General features: G+C 42.4%; 1 protein-coding gene across 2 annotated transcripts in view; it reads left to right on the top strand.

The window, feature by feature from the left end:
• The first annotated feature begins 3,213 nt into the window (after nucleotides 1–3,213).
• BBS1 (Bardet-Biedl syndrome 1) overlaps nucleotides 3,214–13,788 on the top strand; it is a 29,121-nt gene continuing 18,546 nt past the window's right edge. The window contains exons 1-3 of one of the 2 annotated variants that reach the window (XM_078858751.1): nucleotides 3,214–3,462; nucleotides 4,959–5,035; nucleotides 10,100–10,134. In XM_078858751.1, the coding sequence (XP_078714877.1) occupies nucleotides 3,437–3,462; nucleotides 4,959–5,035; nucleotides 10,100–10,134 (138 nt within the window). In that variant the 5' untranslated portion in view covers nucleotides 3,214–3,436. The remainder of the gene's footprint in view (nucleotides 3,463–4,958; nucleotides 5,036–10,099; nucleotides 10,135–13,788) is intronic. The other variant, XM_078858750.1, reaches the window with a different exon arrangement.

The following is a 13,788-nucleotide window of genomic DNA, read 5'->3' on the forward strand; positions in this document are numbered from 1 at the left end:
ACTTGACACATGTTAAAAAAACAAGATTTTCACCTATTTTTTTAGATATAATACCACGTAAAATGAAAATAACAAAAGATATTTAAAAAATCCTTCTGAACATTTCTAGCTATTCCAAGTAGGAAGCAGTATGTAGAAGTATGTGGCTTTACCCATTATGAAACATGAGTTGTCAAACTCGGCATGCAAAATGTCATTTTGAGAAAATCGCAATGCCAGTTCTGGCATTGTGATGCTCGTAGCAGCAATGAGATTTGAGAGTTCTACTTGTGTGTTCCCCCTCTTATTACCATGACAGCAAAGTAAATAGCCATATATGACTAAGCTAGACATCTTCTCCAGATAATACGCTTTTCAATGATATGCAATTCAACGAGGTTATTTCCAAAAATGCGGTGAAAGATGCAAAAAAACGTTAATTTAAGGCTTTATTTACTTGGTTTGTATAAAATCTTAGTTTGTATAAAATCATCAATTATTACCAATAACAAAGTTATTATAACAAATTTATTGGTAATAAAGTTATGGTAATAATTGTGTGCATGTTATGAAAGTTTACAGTTTATAGAAGCAAAATATAAAAATTGACAAACTGAACAAAAATTATTTTTTGCCTGTAGTCCCTGGCCTTAACTAATAATCTTAACAGTTACATTAACAATACATTGAGGGTAAAGTCAGCACTTTAGATATCTTTCTTGAACAGAAATAGTACAGAACCACCAGTACTTGCCTCACCTGCCAGTAAATGATCATGAGCAGACAAGCTGCTAGAAACAGATGGAAAAGAGATAGCGCCAATCTATTCCAGACTTAACCAAGTCACTAAAATTGAAGAACAAGCGCGAATAAATGCAAGAATATGTATGAAATACGTGCCTTGGGGACAAACATCCATGTTGTACATTATTTATTATCTTAATTAACAGCAGAGGTGTTGGAATGTTTTATTTGTAACGTCCGGGCAAATGGCGTGATTGCGATAAGTGCAAAAACAGGTTTCCTGCGAGGAAAATTAAACAGCTGCTCATTTGGAAAGGTTATCACGTATTAAATCTTGACTTAAAGCTTTCGTGACTGCAGGAATTCATATTCTATGGGTCTTTCGGTGAAGTCACATAGATAGAAAAAATAATAATAAAATAATAATAAAAATATGAAAATAAAGCTAATATTATTTTTTCTATCTACGTGACTTTGCCGAAAGACCCAAAGAATATGAATTCCTACAGTTACGAAAGCTTTGTCAAAATAAAATAATTTTAAAAATGAAAATAAAGTGAATGCAAAATTTAAAAAAATATCACGACGTTTCGATCGCAACACAAGCAATCGTCATCAGGAGAAAAAAGAGGGGAAAGCTGCTGAAGCAGGCTGTTTTTAAAGCTTTCTCTCTCTTTTTTCTCCTGATGATTATTGCTTGGGTTGCGATCGAAACGTCGTGATATTAAAAAAAATCACTTTTATTTTATTGTTATAATTTTTTATATCTACGTGACTTTACCGAAAGACCCAAAGAATAATTCTAGATTTGAAGCTTTCGTGACTGCAAGGATTCATACTCTTGGGTTTTTTCGGTAAAGTCACGTAGGTAAAACATTAAAATTAATAAAAGTAAAATAAAATAAAAATTCACGACGTTTCGGAGGCCACGACAGCCGTCGTGGCTGTGACGGTTCCACCTGAAGACGGAAGCTTGTGTTGCCTCCGAAACGTCGTGAATTTTTATTTTATTTTACTTTTATTAATTTTAATGTTTTACCTACGTGACCTTACCGAAAAAACCTAAAAGTATGAACCCAAAGAATAATTACCATGTATTATTTTACTTCTGTTGGTGTAACAAATAAAATGGCACCAGTGAAGTTTTGCCACTTTGGGTGGTACCAATATCTGGTCTGGCCCAAGGACTATTAACAAAAATGTCCTTGGTCACTGCCATCAACATCACAGTGTGATGCCATGCTATGGATTCTTTATCACGTCACTACAATTGATTTTGACAGTATACATATGTGGTACAATACCCACGGTATAGCTGTTACATGTTTCTGTAACTCAATAGAAACTTTCGATTTAAAGCTTTCGTGACTGCAGGGATTCATCTTCTTGGTTCTTTCGGTAAAGTCACGTAGAAGCGAAGTAATAAAATAATAAAAATAAAACATAATAAAACAATTCTCACGACGTTTCGGCCACAACGCAAGCAGCCGTCCTCAGGCGAAGAATGAAACACCACCAAGCTTGGAGCGTATATTTAAGCTGGGTTAGAGGGGGGGAGGTGGGAAGAAGAGCGCCTAGACAAAATAATTTGCATATCAAGAGGAATTCAGCATATGGAAAATGCGTAGGAGGTGGGCTGGGGGGGTTCCAAATCAATACTATGCCCGTGCATTATGCAGGATTAGCAGCATCAAAGGGGGGGGAGGGGGGTAGCATTAACAAAGGAAAGGAATGTTAATAGTATGTAGCTGCAGTTACTAAACAACAACCGCGTAAACTTTACGTGGTTGTTTAGTAACTGCAGCTACATACTATTAACATTCCTTTCCTTTGTTAATGCTACCCCCCTCCCCCCCCTTTGATGCTGCTAATCCTGCATAATGCACGGGCATAGTATTGATTTGGAACCCCCCCAGCCCACCTCCTACGCATTTTCCATATGCTGAATTCCTCTTGATATGCAAATTATTTTGTCTAGGCGCTCTTCTTCCCACCTCCCCCCCTCTAACCCAGCTTAAATATACGCTCCAAGCTTGGTGGTGTTTCATTCTTCGCCTGAGGACGGCTGCTTGCGTTGTGGCCGAAACGTCGTGAGAATTGTTTTATTATGTTTTATTTTTATTATTTTATTACTTCCCTTCTACGTGACTTTACCGAAAAAACCAAGAAGATCAATAGAAACTGTGCTATGATCAATCGAAAAGTGATCTTCCCAAACCAGATTTGCGCTACAGGAAATTTATAATGTAAAATAGATATTTGTGCGCAATATATTTTGCTTCGCATGTAACAGTTGCTTTCACCGCTATTTCTATTTGCTTCATTGCATTACTTTTCATTTTTTTTGGTGACACAAGTCACTTACAAATGAGAATCGAATCTTGGTCTCTGAGTTCTCACATCGTCAATCAAAATCAACTTGAACCTGACGTGTGACGTCACCACACCAGATATAGATGTGATGTCATGACGTCAAACCATCGGGGCGTTCATGACGTCATGGCGCAGGGTTAAAGGTCGGCCCTGGTAGCCTAGGCGACGGTGGAGGCGCCCATGAGCGAGAGGCCGTGAACGTAACGGAGAGTGTCTCTCTAAGTCTCTACACGGAGAGTTTCTCTACTCGGAGTCTCTACAGAGAGAGTTGTCAGCGAGTGTCTGCACAGCGCCGCACTGTGTCACCCTCCACACGGCGTCTCCTCAAATCCGAGCAGCCATGGAGAACGCAGACGCCAAGGAGAGGTGAGTTCGAGACGCTCAACATCGCTGCTCTCGACTTAAGCGGTGGGTGGATGGAATGCCTTCGGCTCCCTGGGTTCCATTCCCCATGCCCTATCCAGTGCTGGATGAGGGGCCTTATCCCCCACGCTATGCAGGTTGCGAGGGTTTTGCCATACTTCACCACTGTGGTCGTTGCGGCTTGATGAAGGCGGGGGGAGGTTTGCTGCGCTGCCCTCTGTTGCCCACCACGCAGCGCCGATCGCGCCTGCTGTGGTGCATCGTGGCCTCCCATGGCGAGCACTCTCCAGGCTCAACCCGGCTGAGCTTGCGAGGGGGGAAGGTTGCCGGTGGTGTCAGCATCGGCGCTTCGCGCTCGACTCGTCAACTTCATTTGGACACGTGACGTGGTGTTTTACTCATTAGTCACGGACTGCTAAAGATAGCCACAGCAAGAAACCACCCTTGGAGAGAACTACATTAACACAACTATATATACAGTAGTTTGTTTATCGAGAAAAAACCCTCAATTTTAAATACTATTTGGAATATAAAATAATCAGCATTCAATAAATAACGAAATAGGTAAGCGGACTGTCTCCCCGATATATGTCTACATAAAAAAAAGTATTTCTGACACAAACCATCGGTCATATGGGCTTCTAAGAGCATAATTTCAGCAGCATTGATTCATCAGCACGAGAAAACTCTGGCCGTTTTTCATTATTCAATGTCTCATCAGCAGAGTCAGTCTTAAATAAATGCTGATTAACTGCCAGATGTTATAGGCAAGAACCTTCACTTTAATATAAGGGTCCTGGCTGGATGCAATATTAGATATTTATGTAAAATAGAATATATATACATACCATTTAATGGTCATGTATTTATGGTTGACCAAATTTTTTAAATTATTGCTGTAATAATAAAAAAATTCTTGAATTATGTAATTTAGCCAGGAAAACTTTGCTGATCCTATCCAAATCTGATCTGGATCCGATTCAATTTGCTTAATCCCATTCTGTGTATTATTAATTCTGGTAATAACCCCAATCCCTACCACAAATCTGCACCAATGAATCAACACTTCAAACATGGTTTTTTTAAGTTGAACAAAGATACAACTTTCTGCCATCCTGGTGAAAGCATGGAATCCCAAATATAAAACTAGCTACCAGAAGCATTGCAAATGTAATTGTAGTATTTGGCAAAAAGTCCACGTGTACAAGTGTCACAATATGTGGATCCTAGGCATGTGTTCCAGATCTTCACGGGAATTTGAAAACCTTGCCCCGATACAAATTAAAAAATGTTCCTGATTGATCGAAAATATGACGTCAAAGGAAGCAATATCGGTGACATGACATCAGGCCCGTGCTTTTTGACCAAAGTTGAGTCATGTTAGGGTTGACCAGACTCTCGTGCATATCGCTAGTGGATAGCCAGTGTCTGTTGTCATTGTGGGGCCAAGGGCAAGATGTGTTGTGTGGGTGACGTGGAGCGATGTTTTGTGTTTGCAGTGTGGAGGGGAACCCCAAGTGGCTAGATGCACACTACGACCCCGTGGCCAACCTGTACACCTTCACGTCATGCATGGGTGAGCTGTACAGCGAAGATAGATGAGGCTTGGTATTTTGTGTCAATTTGACTTATTGTCAATGTGTCCACACCACTTAAATTGTTTTCATGGTTACAGATCATAGTCTGACTTTGAGGTTTCAGGTTTATTTTCCTGGCACAATGTTTAAGGCCACTGCATGTCCACATTTATTCAGTCATCTCTAATAACCGATCTAATGATAAGGTTGTTGGGGCACCATGATGGTAACTCTGGTCGTGGTTTTCCTTTCACTTTGTCATTCCCCAGCAACGTAGATCAGCTGCTTGTGGTTTAAGTCATCCACGTGGCTGTATTCTACATCCAATTTTTTCATGAGCATAGCACTGTCCGGGTGCAAACTGAGTGCCCCGTTTTAAATTCAGTTTAATCAAAATCAGTATGAAATTGTTTAAGTTTAGTTATTTTTAAATGGTTATTGGAATATGTTTTATTGAAAACTGGGGAGGTTGCCAACCCACTTTATTAAGTTAACTTTCTGTGAGTTATTGGGTTTTTTACCCCACCTCAGCTGTGAAATTTTACATATGCAACTGTGCCAAAATCATAACTTTTATAATAGTTAATACTTTATTACGTGGCTTCCTCCACTTATTAATCAATATTCGGGACACATCATCACCTGACAGCAACAACTACATTGAATTTAATATCTTTAATATTTCGATTTAAAGCTTTCGTGACTGCAGGGATTCATCTTCTTGGTTCTTTCGGTAAAGTCACGTAGAAGGGAAGTAATAAAATAATAAGAATAAAACATAATAAAACAATTCTCACGACGTTTCGGCTACAACGCAAGCAGCCATCTTTAGGTGAAGAATGAGACACTGCCAAGCTAGGAGCTTATATATAAGCTGAGTTGGAGGTGGAAGAACAAGAGAGCCTTAACAAAAGAATGTGCATATCAAGAGGAATTTAGCATATTCATGGGAAATGCGTAGGAGGTGGGCGGGGGGGTTTCGAAGTCATATTATGCCCATGCATTATGCAGGATCCGCAGCACCAAAGGGAGGGGGGGGGTAGAATTAACAAAGGAAGGGCATGTTAATAGTATGTAGAAGCAATGAAACATGTGAATGGGAAAACGGTGGCAGGAGATCTGCAGCGGAGCAAATAATGCATTCCCTGTGGAGAGCACAAGATACACAGTTAATGCCAGTGAGTGGACTGCGGTCTGAAAGTCACCATAAACGTGAACAACAATCAGTTAAGATCCGAAGTGGTTTATTACGTCCTTCCAATGATTGCTGAGCCAGAATCCATCTTCTCGGTTGAAATTGTCTCTGTGTTTGTATATGTGGATCGCCTCATGAACGAATCTCTCATGGTAGCCAGATGGCTTGCAGAGAACCTCTGTCTTGGAGAAGTCAATGTCATGTGAACCCACTGAATTGTAACAGTGATCTGCCACGGCTGAGGTGTTTGTCCTACCGTGTTTCAGGTCAGCTTTATGTTCACGGATGCGGTCCGAGACATGTCGTTTGGTTTCTCCAATGTAACTGCTACCACAGAGGCAACTTAGTTTGTAGACGCCAGGGTACTGTATGTCTGGAACCACGTCTTTTACAGACGGAACCAGATCACGGATTTTATGTACTGTGTTGAATCGTACCTGAATCTTGTGTTTAATCAGGATTTTGGAGATCTTTTTTGTGACCCCAGCAATGTAGGGTAAGGTGATGGTTTTGAAAGGCTCCTCAGCAGGATCCTTCTTGACGGTTGGAGTGATGGCCTTGCGGATTGTGTAGTCGGAGTAACCATTAGCCTTAAGAGCTTGGCGTACGTGTTTGAGTTCACTGGCAATGTGTTCCTGGTCGGAGATGCATTGGGCTCTATGGTATAGAGTCTTGATGAGGGAGTTCTTCTGGGATGGATGGTGGTGGGAATCCGGTTTTAGGTAGGCATCCGTATGGGTGGCTTTCCTGTAGACAGAATGGCTCATTGAACCATCAAGTCTCCTTTTAATTAGGACATCCAAAAAGGGTAGCTTGCCATCTTTTTCGACTTCCATGGTGAATCTGATGGCTGGGTGTATGGAATTGATGTGGTCGAGAAATTGGTCTAGAGCAGGCCGGCCATGTGGCCAGATGACAAAAGTGTAATCTACGTACCTCTTCCATAAGGTCGGGTGTAGAGTGGCAGTCTGGATGGCGTCAGTCTCAAATTTCTCCATGAAAATATTGGCTACAACCGGAGATAGGGGGGAGCCCATTGGGGTGCCCTCAGTTTGCTTGTAGAAGGTTCCATTCCAGGTGAAGTATGTATTGGTTAAGCAGTGTCTCACCAGGGGGCGTACCCCAGCATTCAGTCCTTGATGAACCAAGTCTTCAATGATTGCGATGGTGTCAGGCACAGGAACATTGGTGAACAAGGAAACCACATCAAAACTGACAAGCAGGTCGTCTGGGGACAGGGAAATCCCCTTGATTGTCGATACCAGGTCAGTAGAGTTTTGTACCGCAGAGGTGGTTTTTCCAGTGAAAGGCCGTAGGATTTCAGACAAAAAACGAGCCAGTTTGTAAGTGGGGGAGTTGATAGTAGAGACAATGGGACGAAGAGGTGTATCTTCTTTATGTATCTTTGGCAAGCCGTACAATCTTGGTGGCCTGGCTGCAGAAGGTTTCAACGAGAACTGTTTGGTCTGATCAATTAATGCGGTTGAAGCAGAAATGATTTTGTTGGTTTTGGTGACGAGGCTGTTGGTGGGGTCTCTTTTTATTATTGTATAGCTGCCATCGTTGAGTAGTTCTTGAATTTTGTTGTTGTATTCTATTTTGTCCATGATGACAGTGGCATTGCCTTTGTCGGCTGAGAGGATGACAATGTCATCCCTCTTTTTTAATTGAGCTAATTCAAAACGCTCATCTTTGCTGATGTTGCTAGCTGGCATCTTAGCGTTTTTGAGGGTTGCAGAGATTTCAGATCTTGCTACGTCTGCAGCGATGTGACTCAAGCCCTTGAGAGCTACATTGTACTCGAGCAATTATATCATTAACTGGTATGTGTCTAGGTGTGACTGCAAAGTTTAGTCCTTTAGCTAAAACGGATTTCAGACCTTCAGAAATAGGACTGTTACTGCGATTAATTACGACTTTGTGAACATCCTACGGCTCCTTTTTTGTCTGAAATCCTACGGCCTTTCACTGGAAAAACCACCTCTGCGGTACAAAACTCTACTGACCTGGTATCGACAATCAAGGGGATTTCCCTGTCCCCAGACGACCTGCTTGTCAGTTTTGATGTGGTTTCCTTGTTCACTAAGGTTCCTGTGCCTGACACCATCGCAATCATTGAAGACTTGGTTCATCAAGGACTGAATGCTGGGGTACCCCCCCTGGTGAGACACTGCTTAACCAATACATACTTCACCTGGAATGGAACCTTCTACGAGCAAACTGAGGGCACCCCAATGGGCTCCCCCCTATCTCCGGTTGTAGCCAACATTTTCATGGAGAAATTTGAGACTGACGCCATCCAGACTGCCACTCTACACCCAACCTTATGGAAGAGGTACGTAGATGACACTTTTGTCATCTGGCCACATGGCCGGCCTGCTCTAGACCAATTTCTCGACCACATCAATTCCATACACCCAGCCATCAGATTCACCATGGAAGTCGAAAAAGATGGCAAGCTACCCTTTTTGGATGTCCTAATTAAAAGGAGACCTGATGGTTCAATGAGCCATTCTGTCTACAGGAAAGCCACCCATACGGATGCCTACCTAAAACCAGATTCCCACCACCATCCATCCCAGAAGAACTCCCTCATCAAGACTCTATACCATAGAGCCCAATGCATCTCCGACCAGGCACACATTGCCAGTGAACTCAAACACGTACGCCAAGCTCTTAAGGCTAATGGTTACTCCGACTACACAATCCGCAAGGCCATCACTCCAACCGTCAAGAAGGATCCTGCTGAGGAGCCTTTCAAAACCATCACCTTACCCTACATTGCTGGGGTCACAAAAAAGATCTCCAAAATCCTGATTAAACACAAGATTCAGGTACGATTCAACACAGTACATAAAATCCGTGATCTGGTTCCGTCTGTAAAAGACGTGGTTCCAGACATACAGTACCCTGGCGTCTACAAACTAAGTTGCCTCTGTGGTAGCAGTTACATTGGAGAAACCAAACGACATGTCTCGGACCGCATCCGTGAACATAAAGCTGACCTGAAACACGGTAGGACAAACACCTCAGCCGTGGCAGATCACTGTTACAATTCAGTGGGTTCACATGACATTGACTTCTCCAAGACAGAGGTTCTCTGCAAGCCATCTGGCTACCATGAGAGATTCGTTCATGAGGCGATCCACATATACAAACACAGAGACAATTTCAACCGAGAAGATGGATTCTGGCTCAGCAATCATTGGAAGGACGTAATAAACCACTTCGGATCTTAACTGATTGTTGTTCACGTTTATGGTGACTTTCAGACCGCAGTCCACTCACTGGCATTAACTGTGTATCTTGTGCTCTCCACAGGGAATGCATTATTTGCTCCGCTGCGGATCTCCTGCCACCGTTTTCCCATTCACATGTTTCATTGCTTCTACATACTATTAACATGCCCTTCCTTTGTTAATTCTACCCCCCCCCCTCCCTTTGGTGCTGCGGATCCTGCATAATGCATGGGCATAATATGACTTTGAAACCCCCCCGCCCACCTCCTACGCATTTCCCATGAATATACTAAATTCCTCTTGATATGCACATTCTTTTGTTAAGGCTCTCTTCTTCTTCCACCTCCAACTCAGCTTATATATAAGCTCCTAGCTTGGCAGTGTCTCATTCTTCACCTGAAGACGGCTGCTTGCGTTGTAGCCGAAACGTCGTGAGAATTGTTTTATTATGTTTTATTTGTATTATTTTATTACTTCCCTTCTACGTGACTTTACCGAAAGAACCAAGAAGATCTTTAATATTGTAAGTCATTTTGATAATGAAAAATATCCATTAATTTCTAAGTAAAGTGAATTGGAAATGATGTCAGTTTATATGTTCACACTTGCCTGCATTTATTTTTCAACAGCATTGGCAGATCTGCATGGAGATGGAGACAATAAGGTATGTGCAGGTATGGTCAGGGCACATCGCCTTCCTGCTATGATAACACCCCACAACTCGTGCATTTAGCTAAAGCACCATGAAAAATGTGTAGCATAAAACATTATAAGTATTACTTACATTTTTAATTGCTGAAAACGAAGTGCTACATGGCTATATGAAATGTTAATTACATAACGCTTAGACACACAAAAAAATATTAGGTGAATGTGGCTTCACGTATTTTGGGTCGTTTCTCCTAATTATATTAAAATTATGCTGTCATGTCAATCTATCATTTTGTTTAGTCCTCATTGCTGAAAATATGCCAAATAAAGTGAAAACCAAATTCTACTATGATTGAATTTTTTGTTACAATTATTGATGAAAGAACAGAGATCATCAACTCTTAACTTAAGAACCCAGTTTAATATTGAGTGGCTGAAACCCGCAATCGAACACAGAATGTCAACACTACGAGCTCTCAGTGAACACTGGGGCCCGGTAGTATCCCATTAGCATCCAGGTGGCCACAATGTGCCTTTATTTAGTATTACATCTACTTGCGGCATCATGATGAACAGGACCCTGCGGGGTGGGCTGGTAGGAATAATACTTAGTACCGGTACAGGGATATCGACCGGGTATAGAGGAGTTAAAGAAAAAATTACTGTATTCTAGTGTAACGTTAATTAAAAGTGTTTGTTTTGACAAGAAACGCTGTGAGATTTAAAGACTCGTAGTCTTTCATTTCCAAACGATCACATCTGAGATTAATTGACATTAGATGGGGAAACTCGAATGCATTTACTAGTATAAAGGTGAAATAAAATAGAGGGAATAAACGGCACCTTGGTGCATTTTATGTCGTCTACATAGAGTTGAATAAACGGGCGTTTGGCATATTCATATAACAGTACTACATTGAGCAGTGTTTGTTTGGCACTTCGAGTTTTTATTCGCGCGCACGACATGGATACCGAAAACAACCACGACTTTGAAGACCCCAATGGTTGTCTGGACGCCCACGTTGAAAAGATGCTTGCTGAAACAGAGACCGCATTTGCTGCTGGAACCCTTTACAAACTCGCAGTGAAAAGCGTCATTTCCATGGACCCAGAACCAACCGCAGTTGGTGCTGCTATAACGGTAGCATCGCCACCAAACATGCAGCCAGCAGCTAAATAATCAAAGATTGCAGCACAAGTAGAAATACTTGCGTGTGAATACGATGTAGTGAACACGACAGAGATGTGGTGAACACGGCAGAGATGTGGTGAACACGGCAGAGATGTGGTGAACACGGCAGAGATGTAGTGAACACGACAGAGATGTAGAGATAATAGTGAACACGACAGAGATATAGTGAACACGACAGAAATGTAGAGATGATAGTGAACACGGCAGAGATGTAGTGAACACAGCAGATGTAGTGAACACGGCAGAGATGTGGTGAACACGGCAGAGATGTGGTGAACACGACAGAGATGTGGTGAACACGGCAGAGATGTGGTGAACACGGCAGAGATGTAGTGAACACGACAGAGATGTAGAGATGATAGTGAACACGACAGAGATATAGTGAACACGACAGAGATGTAGAGATGATAGTGAACACGACAGAGATATAGTGAACACGACAGAGATGTAGAGATGATAGTGAACACGACAGAGATGTAGTGAACACGACAGAGATGTAGAGATGATAGTGAACACGACAGAGATGTAGAGATGATAGTGAACACGGCAGAGATGTAGTGAACACAGCAGATGTAGTGAACACGACAGATGTAGTGAACACGGTAGAACTATAAGCGAGTGAATAGCAGTAGCGACGAGGCCTCTCGCTGCCTCTGCTCTGCCGCTGCCGGGCTGCAGATTCAGCCGAGTCAGGTACCACTGCCAATATGCACAACAACAACAATAAACGTGCTGCGTTTCATCTCTGTGTTAATAAGCCTGCTGCACTAGGCCTCACGAAGCCTGCCGCACTAGGCCTCGTGCCGTGCTTTTCGTGCACAAATAAGGCGATTAAATGTATCTCGTCTCTGTGTTAATAAATGTTTCTTGTCTCTGTGTTATAAAAACGTGCTGCGTTTCAGTAAAATAATTGTTTTTAAATAAACGTGCTGCGTTTCATCTCTGTGTTAATAAGCCTGCCGCACTAGGCCTCACGAAGCCTGCCGCACTAGGCCTTGTGCCGTGCTTTTCGTGCACAAATAAGGCGATTAAATGTATCTCGTCTCTGTGTTAATAATTGTTTCTTGTCTCTGTGTTAAAAAAAGTGCTGCGTTTCAGTAAAATAATTGTTTTTAAATAAACGTGCTGCGTTTCATCTCTGTGTTAATAAGCCTGCCGCACTAGGCCTTGCGAAGCCTGCCGCACTAGGCCTCGTGCCGTGCTTTTCGTGCACAAATAAGGCGATTAAATGTATCTCGTCTCTGTGTTAATAAATGTTTCTTGTCTCTGTGTTATAAAAACGTGCTGCGTTTCAGTAAAATAATTGTTTTTAAATAAACGTGCTGCGTTTCATCTCTGTGTTAATAAGCCTGCCCGCACTAGGCCTCACGAAGCCTGCCGCACTAGGCCTCGTGCCGTGCTTTTCGTGCACAAATAAGGCGATTAAATGTATCTCGTCTCTGTGTTAATAAATGTTTCTTGTCTCTGTGTTAAAAAACGTGCTGCGTTTCAGTAACGTAATTTTTTAAATAAACGTGCTGCGTTTCAGTAAAGTAATTTTTAAGCGAAGTTTAAAGTTTTGCCGTGATGCGCCGGAAGCGACGGCCATCTTGTTTAATTCACATATCGCAGGGGGAGCGGGCGGCCATCTTGTCGGACAGGGTCATGCCAAGTGTTTGCAGTAGGGGGCGATGTTGATACACGGACGGACGGACGGACAAACGCGGACGGACGGACGGACAAACGCGGACGGACGGACAAACGCGGACGGACGGACACATTAATCTATTGGTGGTCTGGTCCACTTCGTTCCTACCAGTATAAACAACAGGACCCTGCGGGGTGGGCTGGTAGGAATAATACTAATACCGGTACAGGGATATCGACCGGGTATAGAGGAGTTAAAGAAAAAAATACTGTATTCTAGTGTAACGTTAATTAAAAGTGTTTGTTTTGACAAGAAACGCTGTGAGATTTAAAGACTCGTAGTCTTTCATTTCCAAACGATCACATCTGAGATTAATTGACCTTAGATGGGGAAACTCGAATGCATTTACTAGTATATTGGAGCAGATAGAGCAACTGGAAAGCATACCAGTGAACGATGTAGTGAACACGACAGAGATGTGGTGAACACGACAGAGATGTGGTGAACACGACAGAGATGTGGTGAACACGGCAGAGATGTGGTGAACACTGCAGAGATGTGGTGAACACGACAGAGATGTGGTGAACACGACAGAGATGTGGTGAACACGGCAGAGATGTGGTGAACACGGCAGAGATGTGGTGAACACGACAGAGATGTGGTGAACACGGCAGAGATGTGGTGAACACGACAGAGATGTAGAGATGATAGTGAACACGACAGAGATATAGTGAACACGACAGAGATATAGTGAACACGACAGAGATGTAGAGATGATAGTGAACACGGCAGAGATGTAGTGAACACAGCAGATGTAGTGAACACGGCAGAGATGTGGTGAACACGGC

The sequence above is a fragment of the Lampetra fluviatilis genome, chromosome 7 (assembly GCF_964198595.1).
Source record: "Lampetra fluviatilis chromosome 7, kcLamFluv1.1, whole genome shotgun sequence".
Classification (NCBI taxonomy): Eukaryota; Metazoa; Chordata; class Hyperoartia; order Petromyzontiformes; family Petromyzontidae; genus Lampetra; species Lampetra fluviatilis.